This window comes from Haliotis asinina, chromosome 15, assembly GCF_037392515.1.
Source record: "Haliotis asinina isolate JCU_RB_2024 chromosome 15, JCU_Hal_asi_v2, whole genome shotgun sequence".
Classification (NCBI taxonomy): Eukaryota; Metazoa; Mollusca; class Gastropoda; order Lepetellida; family Haliotidae; genus Haliotis; species Haliotis asinina.
Genome location: NC_090294.1, coordinates 52,581,023 through 52,601,567, shown reverse-complemented (window position 1 = coordinate 52,601,567; position 20,545 = coordinate 52,581,023). Strand labels below are relative to the sequence as shown.

Genomic DNA, 20,545 nt, shown 5'->3' with positions numbered 1-20,545 from the left:
CACATTATACAACATCATACTATACTTTCTTATACTGTACATGGCACTATACAACGCTTAAGACCATCGTGTTCCCATATGAAGCTGACATATAACTTAAGCACCTCACAGGGACGTTGTGCCAACCTCACTGAAATCTCATGCTGTTACGTTCACCAGCAAGTATTCCGTAATTGTCGGGTTGGCATAATCCCTGCTGATAGCTTCCAAAATGAAAAACAAGAGCAATCATATGTGAATTTTGCAACCTGAAAGATACCGGTAAACTGTGCCTCATATAATCTCTGAAAGTATTACAATTTGAAGCGCATGTAAAAGGTGGTACATTTACCTGTTCCTGTTCCCCAAAGTGGAAGGACTCTGCATTCCTTGCATTTATGGTAATTATATAATTATAGTTCAGCGCTACCGCTAAACAAAGCGACGCTTGTTACAAGTGCAATCTACAGGAAGGCGGATTCAACGTGTAAAAAAACACATCAAAGATTTGTTGCATAATATACCAAATATATGCATGTGTCCTCAGCCAATCCCAGGGGAATGATACGTGTGACACCTATCCACCCGAGAGACAGCCATATCCAGGTCCCGTCATGCACATGATGACAGACTGAAGGACGGAGCGGTGAAATGCAGGGGAATCTCAGATTGAGAGTCAAAGGAGGAGGAAGTCCATCTGCTCAAGCAGAATGGTCATGGCCATGTGGGGTTTCCGACTTTCAGAACATCTTCTGGACCTGTAGAGAACATGGTTTGTCAAAATATACAGAGAAATACCCTAGGGCGCCTAACCATGCCCCAAAGAACTACACACGATAGGGGGATGCCTTTGACCATTCTTATGGCACCCATCAATGTTCCCTTTCCAATAGGTCTCAGATGTATGAACACGATCTAAAAGAGCCTCATTCAGTAGAAGGCATCATCGATGCCGGATAGACATGGTTTGTTGCCCGCATTCCAACCCGTTGTAAGAAACCCCTGCTATTCCACAATCATTCTTGAAACTTTAAAGATGATCCAACGCTTGACCTCATACATAGGCAAACCTCTACGATGTGAAAACCTCTACGTAATGAGAGGAGAGAAAGGATTCAGGAAGCTTCTCATCGTCGTTTATCTGACTTGGCGTCTAGTTACTGGATTCAGCTGCAGAATACACGGAATGTTTGTCAACATTGATGCGCGGTCCCAGCACATAATACCACCCCAGAGAAGACTCAAACTACTCTCAGGTGTCTCAGATAGAAGCAAACTTGTACTTTGTTATACAAGTACTTACTGGCACCTTGCCATTGAATTTGAGCATGGATATGAGGTTCAAGAACCACCTTTCTGGCATTACAGCGCTTACAATGGGAAGTCCACCAATCCACCATCGACTCTTTCAGGTAACCAATTGTCATCAGATCTCCTATTGGGCCGAACTTTCATCTTTTTTTTTGTTTCTTTCCAAACACATTCGTGTTTGCCCCTTTCCCTCACAACTCTCTTCCCTTCTGTGCTCGTGGTGTGGTGGGGTAGACTAGTGGTTAAAGCATTCCCTCGTCACCCGGGTTCAATTGCCTCAGGTGGATACAATGAGTGTCCCCCACATCAATATTGTTTTACTATACACGACGTAAAACCATACTCACGCACTTACTCTCTCACTAAATATGTTCGTAAAAGAAACCATGTCGTCAGTCATAAACACTGCGTCCTCAGGGATCATATGATCCGTATTAACAACCGTTGCAGCGGACCTCGTAGGATATTTCGGGTAGGTGTTTTGGTTGGTGGCAATGGAGTGGTTGACTATCTACTGCCATAATTCCCAACCATAAACCTTTGTCCATGTTCATAGTTATCGGCAGTGTTATCCTGCTCTGTATCACTGGATGATGTGATCCACTGTCGTCTGTGAAAGTGGTTCTGCTTCATACTTTGCCTCACAGTTGCTTAAAATGGCCAAAATACAATTCACACCTTTGCAGCTCTTCCTTCCTTTGTTCATTTTAATATAATAACACACACCCCCACCAACTTACAGTCAACTAGATACCTGGACTGTTTGGATGTAGAACACTAGGATTGTTGCAATGTGTCCAGGTCCGTCAGGCCAATGTAGGCATTTAAAATGGTTAAAAATTAATTATGACCACAAAACGTTAATTAGTAAATAATGTGTAAGCAAGTAAGTGTTGACGAAAACTCTGTTGAGACAGGTGTTCACATAACATAAGGCATTAAGTTTCTGCTAAAAGTTCTAATTCATTTCTATGATACAGGAGCGGTACGGGCACCCGGGCCTCTCAGATCCCAGGATACAAGCTAAGAGTTAATAAAATAAAGTCAACTAAAGTCAAGCTGCCAACAAAATATACTCAAGACATTTCCAAACGATGCAATCATCGATATATTATTCAGTTCAAAACGAAGCTTACAATATGCAGAATACAGCCCTGGTTGTTGGTTGGTACAAAATCACATGTTATGAACTTTACCTGAATCTTAACAACAAAAAAGAGATACAATTAAGGCACTGTTAAACTATAAACTACATTGCGTAACAATTATAACTACGCATTGATTAATTTATCATAACAACAAAATTAGTACCTTTGTGTTCACTTCTTTGTAAAGTAACTTCTTTTTAGACAAATGAACAAGCGACATTTATCTTTAAAACATCTCTGTGAAAGTGAGTTAGCTCTATATATTTAATCGCATCTCAAATAAAACGTTCCAATATTTGCATTGAAGAAAGTATCCTCACACCCATGAACCACAATCAGACCTGTCCGCAGGGATAGAAGTTAGAGGTGGTCTGGGTGTCTGCAGGGACAGAAGTTGGAGGTGGCCTGGGTGTCTGCAGGGACAGAAGTTAGAGGTGGTCTGAGTGTCTGTAGGGACAGACGTTAGAGGTGGTCTGAGTGTGTGCAGGGACAGAAGTTAGAGGTGGTCTGAGTGTCTGCAGGGACAGAAGTTGGAGGTGGCCTTAGTGTCTGCAGGGACAGAAGTTAGAATTGGTCTGAGTGTCTGTAGGGACAGAAGTTGGAGGTGGCCTTAGTATCTGTAGGGACAGAAGTTAGAGATGGCCTAAGTGTCTGTAGGGACAGAAGTTGGAGGTGGCCTGAGTGTCTGTAGGGACAGAAGTTGGAGGTGGCCTGAGTGTCTGTATGGATAGAAGCTGGAGGTGGCCTTAGTGTCTGAGTTGAAGAACAGTTGTTATTGTTAAATTTACTGACATCAAACTGAATATATATCCATGAGACGTACCGATACATGTACCCCGGTTGAATATTAATTAGAAATCTGCAAGTGTGTTGTTGGAGTATGTTTTCCTCTGAACACACGGAATCTAATCTGTACTGTGATCTAAGCTTTACTGTGATCTAAGCATTGCTCGACAGAAATGCAGGGCAGTAAAATCTTTTCTGTACAGAAATCATGACATCATGCAGAACCTGTTTGAATCATCACACACAATCCAAGCCACACAACTTCCTTACTCGACAGAGATGTATGACATTCTGCAGAACCTATTTACATCAGAAACAATCCTAGCTACGCAAAAGCTTCACCCAAAACGGATGCTAGGCATCATGGAGAAAATGTTGACCTCATGAAAACTCATACACGCAACGACTTCACCCAACAAAGATGCAAGACGTCATGCAGAATCTATTTATCCCATCACAAATAACATTAGTTTCACTCGACAGAGATGGAAGACATCATGTAGAACCTACTGATGAGAATCCATCCTAGGTACACAACGACTTTACTCAACAGAGTTGCAAGACGTCATTCACAGTCTATTTATTTCATCACAAACCACCCTAGCCACACACAGCTGTACTCGACGGAGATGTAAGGCATCATGCAGAACTTCATTCTCTCATCACAAAGAAATAAGGGTAAAGACGAGTCAATGCTCAACACCTACAGCATTAGATATTCGTCGGTTACTACCCAAACGGCATGAAATGTCCACTATCATTGTTCATCTACCACTGCTCTACAACGACACTAGGAAATGTTCATCCGTCACTTGTCTAAACTGGGAGCACGAGATGTTCATCTGTCACTACTCTACACAGAGAGCACGAGATGTTCATCTGTCACTACTCTACACAGAGAGCACGAGATGCTCATCTGTCACTACGCTACACTGAGAGCACGAGATGCTCATCTATCACTACTCTACACAGAGAGCACGAGATGTTCATCTGTCACTACTCTACACAGAGAGCACGAGATGCTCATCTATCACTACTCTACACTGAGAGCACGAGATGTTCACCTGTCACTACTCTACACTGAGAGCACGAGATGTTCATCTATCACTACTCTACACTGAGAGCACTTCTCTACGCTTTTACCATTAGGTGTTCATCTCTTACTACTCTGTACTGTGACTACAGGAAATGTTCATTTGTCTCTACTCTATTGGGAAGCAGGTTTAATCAGTGTTATGCTTTACTCACACAGTCGCCACGTAGCAATAACATCATCAACAAGAACAACGACAGCAACTTCAACAACAACAGTAAAAACAAGGTATAACTGAATTAGTACAATCTCAATGCAGTTGTCAGTCTGTTTTGTTAATCTATGCAATGTATGGCAACACAATGACACGTTCACTGTTAATTTCGAAATTTATCCCGACCATTTTCCCGTGCAAAGCATGACACAACCTTTGTCCGTAATTCATAATACATTATCATTGATACAGCCATTTTCTTAATCCATACGAAATACAGTTTTCCTTGGTTGAAGAATGAATTAGAGGAAAACTGATTTCTCCTAGCGGTGAGCATGCATTAAATGGCATGTAACCTCGGGGTGCTAGTGGTCCTAGAACGGTATATTAGTATAAGGGTGAGATATTGAATGGTTCGACTTTCTCGGCTGTCATGCAGTACCATACGGGTATCCTTTTCTTCCTCTGAAAAAAACGGATCCAGAGATGGCGGCCAAATTTGACACCATCTTGTGCAAACTAGAACAAAATCGTCAAGTGGACCAAAACAGTTGGCTGGTGCACGAACAGTGATCAGCTGGGGAGGAAAACCGTAGTTCCACGTGATGAGAGGCGGTTTATTTGGTTCTGAAAAAATATGCTATTCTTGAAATCGCACAGAATTACTTGGTTTACCGATAATCAAAAAATGTTGCAAAAAAATAGTCAAAAAATGAGGCAGCATTTACAAGACGTGCCCATGCGGATATTTGAATTATGTTCTGTCAACCAGATACATTTGTCTTTGCAGTAGATTCGTAGTTGTGAGAATCAGGGCATGTAGTCTAGAGATGCTAGTGGTCCTAGAGGGGTATGTATTCACTTTCTCGGCTGCTGTGCAGTACCAAACGGGCATCTTTTAAGTTAAATCAGGAATGTAGTTTGTATTTACTATTATCTCTACAAAACCTTGTTTTGTGTTGTTCCATGTGTTTTTCTACAATGAATGGGGGCATGCTCATGTGTTGTCCGCAGAGTTAATATTGCTTCCAGAACAATAACACCAGATGTGAGAGTCATCCCAAAGTTAAGCCGGTTGGTGCCGCTTATGGCGATGCGTTTTGATGCCGTTGATGATCTGTGGGATGCATAAGTTAATGTTGCTTATGGACCAAGCTGTTTTGGCTAGTGTCCATTTTGTGTTCATATCGTTCATGGAATGTGTCACAGCTGATTTGCGTGAATTGAATTCTCGTGCAGTATAGGCCGTCATTAGGTATGGATAGAGATAGAATTATGATATTGGTGTGTTTTAAGTTTGACATTGCTTACTGGTATAGTCCTGAGTGTGTGACATTATTGGACCCAGTGACAGTCCGTGAGTTCACCATGTGTTCTACCGAAGAATGCGGCAGGTGGTTGGCGCTGCTGTGCTGACATGAAAGCTGTTAGTGCACTCTCACGAACTGGTTCATATCTTATTCCGAGAGTGGATGGTTGCATTGATCCCATTGGTCAAGCTAAATATATAAGTAAACAAGCAAGCAAGCAAGCAAGCAAGCAAGCAAGCAAGCAAGCGAACTGTATCAATACAAAGTGATGCCGTGTGGTCTGAAGGACGCCCCAGTAACGTCCCAGAGACTCGTCAACAATGTCACATCTGGTCTTGATAGTGCCAAAGCTTACATGGGTGATGTCATCAGTTACGACATGGAGTGGGATGACCATCCGAAAAGAACTCGTGCTTTCTTCTAAAGTCTGCCTGAAGCAAAATTGAATCTAGCCAAGTGTGAATGTGGGAAGTCACAAGTTGAATTTTTAGGGCATGTTGAAGGACACGGCCAGGTACAACCAGTTCATGCTAAAGTTGAAGCAGCTGTACATTTTCCAGTACCTCAATCTAAGAGAGAACTCATGAGATTTTGGGGTATGGCTGGCTATTACAGGCAGTTTTGTCAAAATTTCTCAGATGTTGTATCACCACTTACAAATCTTTCGGGGATAAAGGTAAAATTTCAGTGGGATCGCAGTTGTGAGATTGCATTTGAAAAAGTCAAAGCCACACTCATGAATTCTCCAGCATTGCAGGCACCAAATTTTGAGAAGTATGTAGGTGCAGGTGCTGTCCTGATTCAAGAGGAGGAATCAGGAATTGAACATCCAGTTTGTTATTTCTCCAAGACATTTGACAAGCATCAAAGAAATTATTCTACCACTGAGAAAGAGACATTGGGTCTTTTGTTGGCTTGACAGCATTTTTAAGTGTACCTAGGTACCACTACCTTGTCAGCTGATCACAATCCCATGACTTTTCTTCATAAAATGAAGAACAAGAACCAAAGACTTTTGAGGTGGAGTTTGACCTTGCAAGGGTTTAGTTTTGTGATTACATTAAACACATTAAAGGCAAAGCCAGTGTTTGTGCTGATGCACTTTCCAGGCTATAAATGTGTTATGACTTGACGATGCTGTATGTATGTATTTGCATTTTATCAATGTAATTCCGCAAGACGTTTCTTGTGTTATTTACATTATTCCACGTCATGTTATTATGTTAGTTATGATGCTATGCCTGTAATAGATAGTTTCTGTTTCTTTTCATTAAGTGGGAGAGTGATACTATTTTCTGTAATTTTCATTATTGATTGAGTGATAATTATTCTTGGGTCACAACGTTTTGAGTTTGAGTGATAGTTATTATGGGTCACATTTCATATCATAAATGTTCAGTGTTATTAGTACTTTGGCAGCAGGCGTTATTGTAGCGCTTTAGTGTTACCTCCCTTTGAGTATGCGTTTTGAGACTACGAGATTTAATGGTGATGGGGGCACATGTGCTCGAATATTCAAGAATAAGTGACTGTGTATGTAAAGGCTGGTTGTGTTGACACTCACATGGATACACACACACGGATAACTGGAGTGCATCAATTAGCCTGCCGCTCCGTCACCGCTTGACCTACATAACCACTGCCTGACAGCTCGCCGTGTTACATTCAGTATAACTGTTTCTCACCCTCAAACCAAGACTTTGGTGAGTTAATATTATATTTGTGACCCACCACTTTAGATTTGACTCAGTTGCATTTTCTATGAAACCTATATTGTGAAGTTTTGTATCTTACTTTTGGTTTTGCTCAATACAAAAATACTGAACAGCTTAGACTATTCAGTGTTATATTTTGCTGGTTCTGAGGGGATTTCTTACACCATTTGTCACGTCACCTTTTTAACCGTAACACTGGACGAGGGTTTTGCTTACACTTCAGAAGAATCAGCAGGATCAATCATGAACTGCCAGTGATTTGAGCGCCTGAGACCATATCTTGGAGCAATGCATTGTCTTTACTAATGGGGAACTGATTTCCCGATATTTCTGGCTAAGAAGAAGATATTTGTTCCATGAAAACGGACATGCCTTTCCAGAACATGATATAAATGTATGTTTGGAATATTTCTTCATTCACCATCACGCTGTTTCGTTGTCATACTGTTAACGCCATAACGTATTAATGTCCACACCGAAGCGCCAATATGTAATTTGTAAAAGCATGACCGCGAACCAAATAATTTGGACAAGCAAAACCAACGGATGCATTTTCTCTGATTGATGGCCTGTTCCTGGAGGCGCAATGTGCCATGCACAGCAAGGGAAGCCAATAGAGCGCACGACAAGGCAAGACAACAATTAACCTTCACGACTTTTGCTAGAATGGTCTTGATCTGCAACACCATGCAGTAAATCACCAGTTATTTGTATCTCCATAAAACAATTTCTTCCAAACAGTTGTGGGATCCCCCCACCCCTAGAAAAAAATTAACATTATCCAAATTTGTTTTGGTCGCCGTATTCTGTGTGAACGTGTTTCGTTAAATCTAATGACCAATTTATTATATTCATGACACCTGGGGCCTTTTTTATGCACGGCAAAGCTGAATTGACAAATGCAGTTGTACTCAACACAGACATCAACATCGCTGCTTCAGCAAAGGAAATTTGTTCGGGAATCAAGTTTAAGTATTGACAGTATTGTTAATTCTGTATTTCAGTCATATGCGGAAATTGCTCTTTCGTACAGCTGCATAGTGAGATTTACAGAAGATCATTTGTTGAATTTGCCGAATGGAATTGTTTCAGCAGACAACCAAGCCTGACCGTCGTCACTTCGAATGCACATGTACTCCCACATCTGAAATTAACGACTGAATTTTCATCAAAGTGAAAGCTGGCTGAAACTATGGAGCTAGCATATCTATTGGTGACCATGTGATGATGGCATTTGTCAACAAACTCACATTTGGTGTCTACAACACATTACAGTCAATAACGTGTATATCCTCCATTTGCCCGGATGACAGCCTCTGTTCTCCGACCAATACTCCTAACAAGGCGTTGAACTGATTCATTGTTAATCTCTGCCACTCTTCATGCAATGCTACCTCCAATTGCTGAAGGTTCAGTATAGGATGATCTCGCTGTATTTTTACGCCTCCGTACGCGTACTCGCCCATCTTTGGCATGAAGCATGAAACGACATTCAGCGGACCATTGGATCCTCCTCCACGACCTTAGTTTCCAGTACCGTCTGACTTGACACCATATCAATTGCCGTCTTGTATGGTCATTTGTCAACTGGGGACGCATGATAACCCTCCACGAAGCAAGTCCTGCAGCTGTAAGTCGATTCTTGACAGTCTCACTGCTGAATCAGCGATTTGATAACCACTGATGGTTCAAGACTGTGCTTGATGCAAATGGAAAACGTCGCACCAGCCGTATAAGCGCTCTGTCTTCACGATGAGATGTCGCAGGAGGTCGTCCAGAGCGTGGACGGTCCTTGACTTCATTGGTTTGAACATGTTTTCGAATTAATCTGCTTATTACTGTATAATGGTAGCCAGTCTGCCTTGAGATTATTGAAAAACATTCCTGTTGCACGAAGACCGATAGTTTGCCATCGTTGTGCTCCTGATATCCCCCTACAAGCCATTATTGAGGGAAATGATACACCGAACCATCTCAAAACAACCCATTATATAGTGAGATTGTTAGGCAAGATCATAATGCAAGTTGAAGAAATCATGGGTCTTCAGCTTCACGTGCATGGTGTGCTCAGTAGTAATGCTTGGTGTCCATGCACATCCAGGTGAAATACTGTCCAAAAGACTGCTCTTGTATATAGAGTCAGTGATATTTCAATAGCTTAGTACTAACACGACATTTTATCTATTTTCTTCTGGGGGTATTTAACTTTTTTCACTTTTTTCAAACACGTGCAGGACACAGTTGCTTCGAGTTCTGTCGACCACAATGGTTGATCTGGAGACATGGAGACAAGGTATCGGAAGGTACACACATAGACTGGGGTGGAGCCAGGCAACTGTGATAAGATGGCAACTGTGTATAACCTAGCAACGCACTGATCAACAACACAGTATGACCACATACTGTGTGATCAATGACAGAGCCTACTTGTTGGTGCATATCTGCTCGGTAGTATTCACGACGTAACGCGTTTGAACTTTACTGTTTCAGTAACAAAAGGGTTGCTTGGATGTCACTTGAAGCATGCAGTTATGTATGTGTGTGGCTGTATCAGCCACAGATACGATCAGCTTCACGGGCGCAATACACTGTAAGGGTAAGTTTGATGTAAAGAGCTCTTGTGTTGTGGTAACGCTGAACAAAACCCTGGCAACTCATCACAGTATGTAATTATCTGCCCTCATTGAATGTTATTCAACGTGACGTCGTGCAACGAAAACAAGAAGTCTCACAGGAACAAGCGAAGTCTCTTCCCATCTACATAACGGGAGAGTGATGTTAGTAGAATCAGCATGATCTACGATTAGATAATGACTCTCTTAAATACAAGATTGGATGTAACCATGCATCTCTAAGTGTTCAGCTTGACCATTTCGAAAATAGACTGGAACGACATGGAATATCTAGTCCCAGAATATTGTGTTATCTGGGCTCTCTGAAACAACAGGAATTATACAGTGACTGCAGAAACAAGGCAATGCAGGTGTTGAACTCTGTAACGAATCTGAGGATTGCATACAATCCAGAGATATCAAACATGCTCATCTGATTGGCGGTGAATTGCATTTGTGACTGGACAACAAACACAATTTAACCTACTTGGCATTTAAACTACTTGAAATTAGAAAATATGGTTAGTCAAAAGTACACAAATAAGTTTGTTGGGAGAGAAAAAAGATTATTTACTAGTAAGTCTAAGTGGCCAAACATATTCTGTGAAACTGTAGTGAACACAAACGTCATGACATTGGCTGATAGTGTATATGTTTATGATAATATTGTTCCAAATATTCGTGACACGTCTTGGAAAGAGATGTTGCTTTTATGGAGCATATATTTGAGTTGTTTTGACACCAATGAAACTGCTGAAGACATTATGAGCAAATCAGTTTGGCATGACACTTCCATAAAAGATTATGGTAAGCCAATATATATTGCACAGTGGCATAAAAAAGGTATAGCATTTCTGAATGATTTTATTAATGAACATGGTAAAATGGGAATTTGATGAATTAGAAAAGTAAACAATTCGAACCAATATCGTCACCTATGAAGGAATTAGACAAGATATGTTGAGGTATTTACGAAGCATTAATAGATATGATTTAATGAAAATTCAATATTGCTACAAAATCAATATTGCTACTTAACACATTAAATCTGGATGTAAGGTATTTTAACAAAATTTGACCGAGTCTTAAAGTTAAGACTTACGTAAAGTGGGAAAACTACCTAGGAAAAAAAGCCAGAATTCAGAATGGATGGGTAAACTATACTGACGATCAAAAGAAAATATAGCGATGATTTCTTCTTCAAAAACATGCATATTACTTGCGTTATTACAATGCATATATAGAGAAGAGATATAACAGAAGTCACAGTCGAACCTGCCACACCATAGAGAGAGCTTTTGGTCTCTTGAAGTTCAGATTTAGGTATCTTATATCACTCTTCTCAAGAAAAACATATATCAAACATCAGCTTAACATAAATATGGAAACTTTGCAGGAAGATATTTTTTGCATAGTCTAAAATAAATTAGCAAAGCTTTCATGGATATATTTTCATAGTAAGAAGAAATAGTACTAAGGACTTCATTCATCCAATGACATGCTATGTTTTAAAGATGCATCCATAAGTCTTCGGGCTGCCAGTGGTATGGTGTGAAACTGTGCCACAAGATTGTGTATGCAGCTGCACATCTGCATAATTTTTACATAGAGTTGAGTCCACCCACACCACCTGTTTGATGAGGATGAGACTAACGACACAGATGACAATGCCCTTGCTCCTTGTCATTCACAAGATGGGTACCATGTCCGGAGGCTGCTCACTGGAAATGTGTTTGCTAAAAGTACATTTCCATGTAAGTTAAGTTTAAAGACTATTTGTCATACTCTGTTACACTATGCCAAAAATATACTGTATGATATATGACGCACCCATAACCCTCTTAATTTAAATCTGAAGGACTTTGTCACTTTTAATATGAAAACAGCATTCATTTAATGATGACACTGATATTTCATAATTTAATAAAAAAATTAATGATTGGCGAGAAATCGGATGTTTCAGGAGAGGCAGCTTCTCCTCCTCCGCCGCCAGTCTCCTCTCTACGCTCAGCAGCTCGTTCTCAGTGGCAAGAAGGGATGATAGCAGCTCCAGCTCCTCACCTCAATGGTCAGGATTTGTCTCTTTGGTGATACTGAAAAATCTTTTATATCTTGAGAAAACATACTTTAAAATTCATCCATGCTTTCTAACTTACGGAGGAATGACATAAAGTAATGGACTTTATCAATTCCATGTTTCAAAACTATCATTACATGATAATGCAATAAATTACTGTCTATATTATTCACTGATAATTAAATGATATTCAAACATTTCCAGAAAACTTCAGTAATTTACTTACAAATTAAAGAATGTGGATCTATACTGACAAAGCTTGAAAGTCTATGCAATTATTGAAAAATTAGATTTACATGAATAATATTACTCGAATAACCTACCACTCATCGCGGAAGCTGGATTTTAGGTGTTTTCTGGTTTCTCAACTAGTGTTGAAAGACAGAGAATTGATTTATATACAGTCATTTCATCCGTCATTCTTGTCAGTGTTCACAGTTCATGTAATCTGTTATTCATAAGTAGCTACCAAAGGTGATTGTTTAATGGTGAGATACGTACTAAGCTGCCCATTACAATACCTGGACCGTTCAAAAACGGGTAGAACATTCGTCTGTAATTAAGAAAATAAATTGTATATAATTAGATATGACAGTATCGCTTTGATCCCGTTTGAGTTAGCACTGATATCATTAGTTAGGGTTTAACAGTGTGAACGAGTTTCATCATTGAAACGTTACCTCTTCCTGCACCTGGAAATGCCCAAACTGTGTCCAGAGCTATTATAGCATCTGAAATGTGATTGGCATAGCTGACATTTGTATTGTTTTAATTACTTGATTAATATATAGCAGCATGGAAACATCGAATGTTACCTTTTAAGTCTTTGGAAAACAATTGTGAAATTCAATTTCCATTAATGTGTACATGTATTTAGTTCATTCAATAGGAATTCATGTTTTTCCAGGCTCTGGGCTTAACATTTGAAGGCCTTCCATTTTCCGCTTCATTTATAACTGTTACAAGTGGTTACAGTAGATTTCTATCTCTCTATGTTCAGTATCATACTGTTAAGATTTCAGATAATTATAACTTACTACATGATTGCATCACGGCAACATGAACTTCAATCTCTAGGCCTCCCTCACATCCTTCGATCTCGCAGTTTGGTATAAGACACACCACCTAGTAACGGGAAATGGACAAACAATTCAAAAGTAATTGTTAAATATCATAAAATAAATGAAGGGATCACTCTGATTTATATGAAGCCTCATTTGAAATTATAACTTTGTTTGCATATGATATTTTTGCAACTCCATATAAGACCAAACACTTTCATAGAAGTAAACAGTTACGACGACCTGAATGGTTAAACTCTATATCAGACCAAACACTTTCATAGAAGAAGTAAACAGTTACTACGACCTGAATGGAAAAACTCTATATCAGACCAAACACTTTCATAGAAGAAGTAAACAGTTACTACGCCCTGAATGGTTAAACTCTATATCAGACCAAACACTTTCATAGAAGAGAAAAACAGTTACTACGACATCATGAATGGTTAAACTCTATATCAGACCAAACACTTTCATAGAAGAAGTAAACAGTTACTACGACCTGAATGGTTAAACTGTATATCAGACCAAACAGTTTCATAGAAGAAGTAAACAGTTAATACGACATCATGAATGGTTAAACTCTATTTCAGAAAAAACACTTTCATAGAAGAGGTAAACAGTTACTACGACATCATGAATGGTTCAACTCTATTTCAGACCAAACACTTTCATAAAAGAAGTAAACAGTTACTACGACCTGAATGGTTAAACTCTATTTCAGACCAAACACGTTCATAGAAGAGGTAAACAGTTAACAGACATCATGAATGGTTAAACTCTATATCAGACCAAACACTTTCATAGAAGAAGTAAACAGTTACTACGACCTGAATGGTTAACCTCTCTTGCAAAGCAAACACTTTCATAGAAGAGGTAAACAGTTAGTACGACCTGAATAGTTGAAATCTATTTCAGTCCAAACACTTTCATAGAAGAGGTAAATAGTTAATACGACACCATGAATGGTTAAACTCTATATCAGATCAAACACTTTCATAGAAGAGGTAAACAGTTACTACGACTTGAATGGTTAAACTCTATTTCAGACCAAACACTTTCATAGAAGAAGTAAACAGTTAGTACGACCTGAATGGTGAAACTCTATTTCAGACCAAGCACTTTCATAGAAGAGGTAAACAGTTACTACGACATCGTGAATGGTTAAACTCTATTTCAGACCAAACACTTTCATAGAAAAAGGAAACAGTTACTACGACCTGAATGGTTAAACTCTAATTCAGACCAAACACTTTCATAGAAGAGGTAAACAGTTAATACGACATCATGAATGGTTAAACTCTCTATCAGATCAAACACTTTCATAGAAGAAGTAAACAGTTACTACGACCTGAAAGGTTAAACTCTATTTCAGACCAAACACTTTCATAGAAGAAGTAAACAGTTAATACGACATCATGAATGGTTAAACTCTATATCAGACCAAACACTTTCATAGAAGAGGTAAACAGTTAATACGACATCATGAATAGTTAAACTCTATTTCAGATCAAACACTTTCATAGAAGAATTAAACAGTTACTACGACCTGAATGGTTAAATTCTATATCGGACTAAACACTTTCATAGAAGAAGGAAACAGTTGCTACGACCTGAATGGTTAAACTCTATATCAGGAAAAAAACTTTCATAGAAGAAGTAAACAGTAACTACGACCTGAATGGTAAAAAATTATTTCAGACCACACACTTTCATAGAAAAGGTAAATAGTTAATACGACACCATGAATGGTTAAACTCTATATCAGATGAAACACTTTCATAGAAGAGGTAAACAGTCAATACGACATCATGAATAGTTAAACTCTATTTTTGACCAAACACTTTCATAGAAGAAGGAAACAGTTACTACGACCTGAATGGTTAAACTCTATTTCAGAGCAAACACTTTCATAGGTAGAGGTAAACAGTTACTACGACATCATGAATGGTTAAACTGTATATCAGACCAAACACTTTCATAGAAGAAGTAAACAGTTAGTGCCACCTGAATGGTTAAGCTCTACATCAGACCAAACACGTTCATAGAAGAAGTAAACAGTTAATACGACATCATGAATGGTTAAACTCTATAACAGACGAAACACTTTCATAGAAGAGGTAAACAGTTAGTACGACCTGAATGGTTGAAATCTATTTCAGTCCAAACACTTTCATAGAAGAGGTAAATAGTTAATACGACACCATGAATGGTTAAACTCTATATCAGATCAAACACTTTCATAGAAGAGGTAAACAGTTACTACGACTTGAATGGTTAAACTCTATTTCAGACCAAACACTTTCATAGAAGAAGTAAACAGTTACTACGACCTGAATGGTGAAACTCTATTTCAGACCAAACACTTTCATAGAAGAGGTAAACAGTTAATACGACATCATGAATAGTTAAACTCTATATCAGATCAAACACTTTCATAGAAGAAGTAAACAGTTACTACGACCTGAATGGTTAAACTCTAATTCAGACCAAACACTTTCATAGAAGAGGTAAACAGTTAATACGACATCATGAATAGTTAAACTCTTTATCAGATCAAACACTTTCATAGAAGAAGTAAACAGTTACTACGACCTGAATGGTTAAATTCTATATCGGACTAAACACTTTCATAGAAGAAGTAAACAGTTACTACGACCTGAATGGTTAAAATCTATTTCAGACCACACACTTTCATAGAAAAGGTAAAAAGTTAATACGACACCATGAATGGTTAAACTCTATATCAGATCAAACACTTTCATAGAAGAGGTAAACAGTTAATACGACATCATGAATGGTTAAACTCTATTTTTGACCAAACACTTTCATAGAAGAAGGAAACAGTTACTACGACCTGAATGGTTAAACTCTATTTCAGAGCAAACACTTTCATAGGTAGAGGTAAACAGTTTCTACGACATCATGAATGGTTAAAGTGTATCTCAGACCAAACACGTTCATAGAAGAAGTAAACAGTTAATACGACATCATGAATGGTTAAACTCTATAACAGACGAAACACTTTCATAGAAGAGGTAAACAGTTAGTACGACCTGAATGGTTGAAATCTATTTCAGTCCAAACACTTTCAAAGAAGAAAAAAATAGTTAATACGACACCATGAATGGTTAAACTCTATATCAGATCAAACACTTTCATAGAAGAGGTAAACAATTACTACGACTTGAATGGTTAAACTCTATTTCAGACCAAACACTTTCATAGAAGAAGTAAACAGTTAGTACAACCTGAATGGTGAAACACTATTTCAGACCAAGCACTTTCATAGAAGAGGTAAACAGTTACTACGACATCATGAATGGTTAAACTCTATTTCAGACCAAACACCTTCATAGAAAAAGGAAACAGTTACTACGACCTGAATGGTTAAACTCTATTTCAGACCAAACACTTACATAGAAGAGGTAAACAGTTAATACGACATCATGAATGGTTAAACTCTCTATCAGATCAAACACTTTCATAGAAGAAGTAAATAGTTACTACGACCTGAAAGGTTAAACTCTATTTCAGACCAAACACTTTCATAGAAGAGGTAAACAGTTACTCCGACATCATGAATGGTTAAACTCTATTTCAGACCAAATACTTTGATTGAAGAAGGAAACAGTTACTATAACCTGAATGGAAAAACTCTATTTCAAACCAAACACTTTCATAGAAGAGAGAAACAGTTACTACGACATCATGAATGGTTAAACTCTAGTTCAGACCAATACTTTCATAGAAGAAGGAAACAGTTACTACGACCTGAATGGTTAAACTCTATATCAGACCAAACATTTTCATAGAAGAGGTAAACAGTTAATACGACCTGAATGGTTAAACTCTGTTTCAGAGCAAACACTTTCATAGGTAGAGGTAGACAGTTACTACGACATCATGAATGGTTAAACTCTATATCAGACCAAACACTTTCATAGAAGAAGTACACAGTTACTACGACCTGAATGGTTAAACTCTATTTCAGACCAAACACTTTCATAGAAGAAGTAAACAGTTACTACGACCTGAATGGTGAAGCTCTATATCAGACCAAACACTTTCATAGAAGTAAACAGTTAATACGACATCATGAATGGTTAAGCTCTATATCAGACCAAACACTTTTATAGAAGAAGTAAACAGTTAATACGACATCATGAATAGTTAAACTCTATATCAGATCAAATACTTTCATAGAAGAAGTAAACAGTTACTACGACCTGAATGGTTAAACTCTATTGCAAAGCAAACACTTTCATAGAAGAGGTAAACAGTTAGCACGACCTGAATAGTTGAATTCTATTTCAGTCCAAACACTTTCATAGAAGAGGTAAATAGTTAATACGACACCATGAATGGTTAAACTCTATATCAGATGAAACACTTTCATAGAAGAGGTAAACAGTTACTACGACTTGAATGGTTAAACTCTATTTCAGACCAAACACTTTCATAGAAGAAGTAAACAGTTAGTACGACCTGAATGGTGAAACGCTATTTCAGACCAAACACTTTCAAAGAAGAGGTGAACAGTTAATACGACATCATGAATAGTTAAACTCTATATCAGATCAAACACTTTCATAGAAGAAGTAAACAGTTACTACGACCTGAATGGTTAAACTCTATTTCAGACCAAACACTTTCATAGAAGAGGTAAACAGTTAATACGACATCATGAATGGTTAAACTCTCTATCAGATCAAACACTTTCATAGAAGAAGTAAACAGTTACTACGACCTGAAAGGTTAAACTCTATTTCAGACCAAACACTTTCATAGAAGAAGTAAGCAGTTAATACGACATCATGAATGGTTGAACTCTATATCAGACCAAACACTTTCATAGAAGAGGTAAACAGTTAATACGACATCATGAATGGTTAAACTCTATATCAGACCAAACAGTTTCATAGAAGAAGTAAACAGTTACTACGACCTGAATGGTTAAACACTATTTCAGACCAAACACTTTCATAGAAGAGGTAAACAGTTACTCCGACATCATGAATGGTTAAACTCTATATCAGATCAAACACTTTCATAGAAGAAGTAAACAGTTACTACGACCTGAATGGTTAAACTCTATATCACAAAAAAAACTTTCATAGAAGAAGTACACAGTTACTACTACCTGAATGGTTAAACTCTATTTCAGACCAAACACTTTCATAGAAGAGGTAAATAGTTAATACGACACCATGAATGGTTAAACTGTATATCAGACCAAACACTTTCATAGAAGAGGTAAACAGTTACTACGACATCATGAATGGTTAAACTCTATTTCAGACCAAACACCTTCATAGAAAAAGGAAACAGTTACTACGATCTGAATGGTTAAACTCTATTTCAGACCAAACACTTTCATAGAAGAGGTATATAGTTAATACGACACCATGAATGGTTAAACTGTATATCAGACCAAACACTTTCATAGAAGAGGTAAACAGTTAATACGACATCATGAATAGTTAAACTCAATTTTTGACCAAACACTTTCATAGAAGAAGTACACAGTTACTATGACCTGAATGGTTAAACTCTATTTCAGACCAAACACTTTCATAGAAGAAGTAAACAGTTAATATGACATCATGAATAGTTAAACTCTATATCAGATCAAATACTTTCATAGAAGAAGTAAACAGTTACTACGACCTGAATGGTTAAACTCTATTGCAAAGCAAACACTTTCATAGAAGAGGTAAACAGTTAGTACGACCTGAATAGTTGAATTCTATTTCAGTCCAAACACTTTCATAGAAGAGGTAAATAGTTAATACGACACCATGAATGGTTAAACTCTATATCAGATCAAACACTTTCATAGAAGAGGTAAACAGTTACTACGACTTGAATGGTTAAACTCTATTTCAGACCAAACACTTTCATAGAAGAAGTAAACAGTTAGTACGACCTGAATGGTGAAACTCTATTTCAGACCAAACACTTTCATAGAAGAGGTAAACAGTTAATACGACATCATGAATAGTTAAACTCTATATCAGATCAAACACTTTCATAGAAGAAGTAAACAGTTACTACGACCTGAATGGTTAAACTCTATTTCAGACCAAACACTTTCATAGAAGAGGTAAACAGTTAATACGACATCATGAATGGTTAAACTCTCTATCAGATCAAACACTTTCATAGAAGAAGTAAACAGTTACTACGACCTGAAAGGTTAAACTCTATTTCAGACCAAACACTTTCATAGAAGAAGTAAGGAGTTAATACGACATCATGAATGGTTGAACTCTATATCAGACCAAACACTTTCATAGAAGAGGTAAACAGTTAATACGACATCATGAATGGTTAAACTCTATATCAGACCAAACAGTTTCATAGAAGAAGTAAACAGTTACTACGACCTGAATGGTTAAACACTATTTCAGACCAAACACTTTCATAGAAGAGGTAAACAGTTACTCCGACATCATGAATGGTTAAACTCTATATCAGATCAAACACTTTCATAGAAGAGGTAAATAGTTAATACGACACCATGAATGGTTAAACTCTATATCAGATCAAACACTTTCATAGAAGAGGTAAACAGTTACTACGACTTGAATGGTTAAACTCTATTTCAGACCAAACACTTTCATAAAAGAAGTAAACAGTTAGTACGACCTGAATGGTGAAACTCTATTTCAGACCAAACACTTTCATAGAAGAGGTAAACAGTTAATACGACATCATGAATAGTTAAACTCTATATCAGATCAAACACTTTCATAGAAGAAGTAAACAGTTACTACGACCTGAATGGTTAAACTCTATTTCAGACCAAACACTTTCATAGAAGAGGTAAACAGTTAATACGACATCATGAATGGTTAAACTCTCTATCAGATCAAACACTTTCATAGAAGAAGTAAACAGTTACTACGACCTGAAAGGTTAAACTCTATTTCAGACCAAACACTTTCATAGAAGAAGTAAGCAGTTAATACGACATCATGAATGGTTGAACTCTATATCAGACCAAACACTTTCATAGAAGAGGTAAACAGTTAATACGACATCATGAATGGTTAAACTCTATATCAGACCAAACAGTTTCATAGAAGAAGTAAACAGTTACTACGACCTGAATGGTTAAACACTATTTCAGACCAAACACTTTCATAGAAGAGGTAAACAGTTACTCCGACATCATGAATGGTTAAACTCTATATCAGATCAAACACTTTCATAGAAGAAGTACACAGTTACTACTACCTGAATGGTTAAACTCTATTTCAGACCAAACACTTTCATAGAAGAGGTAAATAGTTA

At 37.8% G+C, this 20,545-nt stretch overlaps 1 protein-coding gene across 1 annotated transcript in view; it reads right to left on the bottom strand.

The window, feature by feature from the left end:
• Nucleotides 1-655: 655 nt before the first annotated feature.
• LOC137265112 (ladinin-1-like) overlaps nt 656-20,545 on the bottom strand; it is a 198,192-nt gene continuing 178,302 nt past the window's right edge. Inside the window, exon 2 of the mRNA XM_067800418.1 lies at nt 656-737. Within this exon, the coding sequence (XP_067656519.1) occupies nt 656-737 (82 nt within the window). The remainder of the gene's footprint in view (nt 738-20,545) is intronic.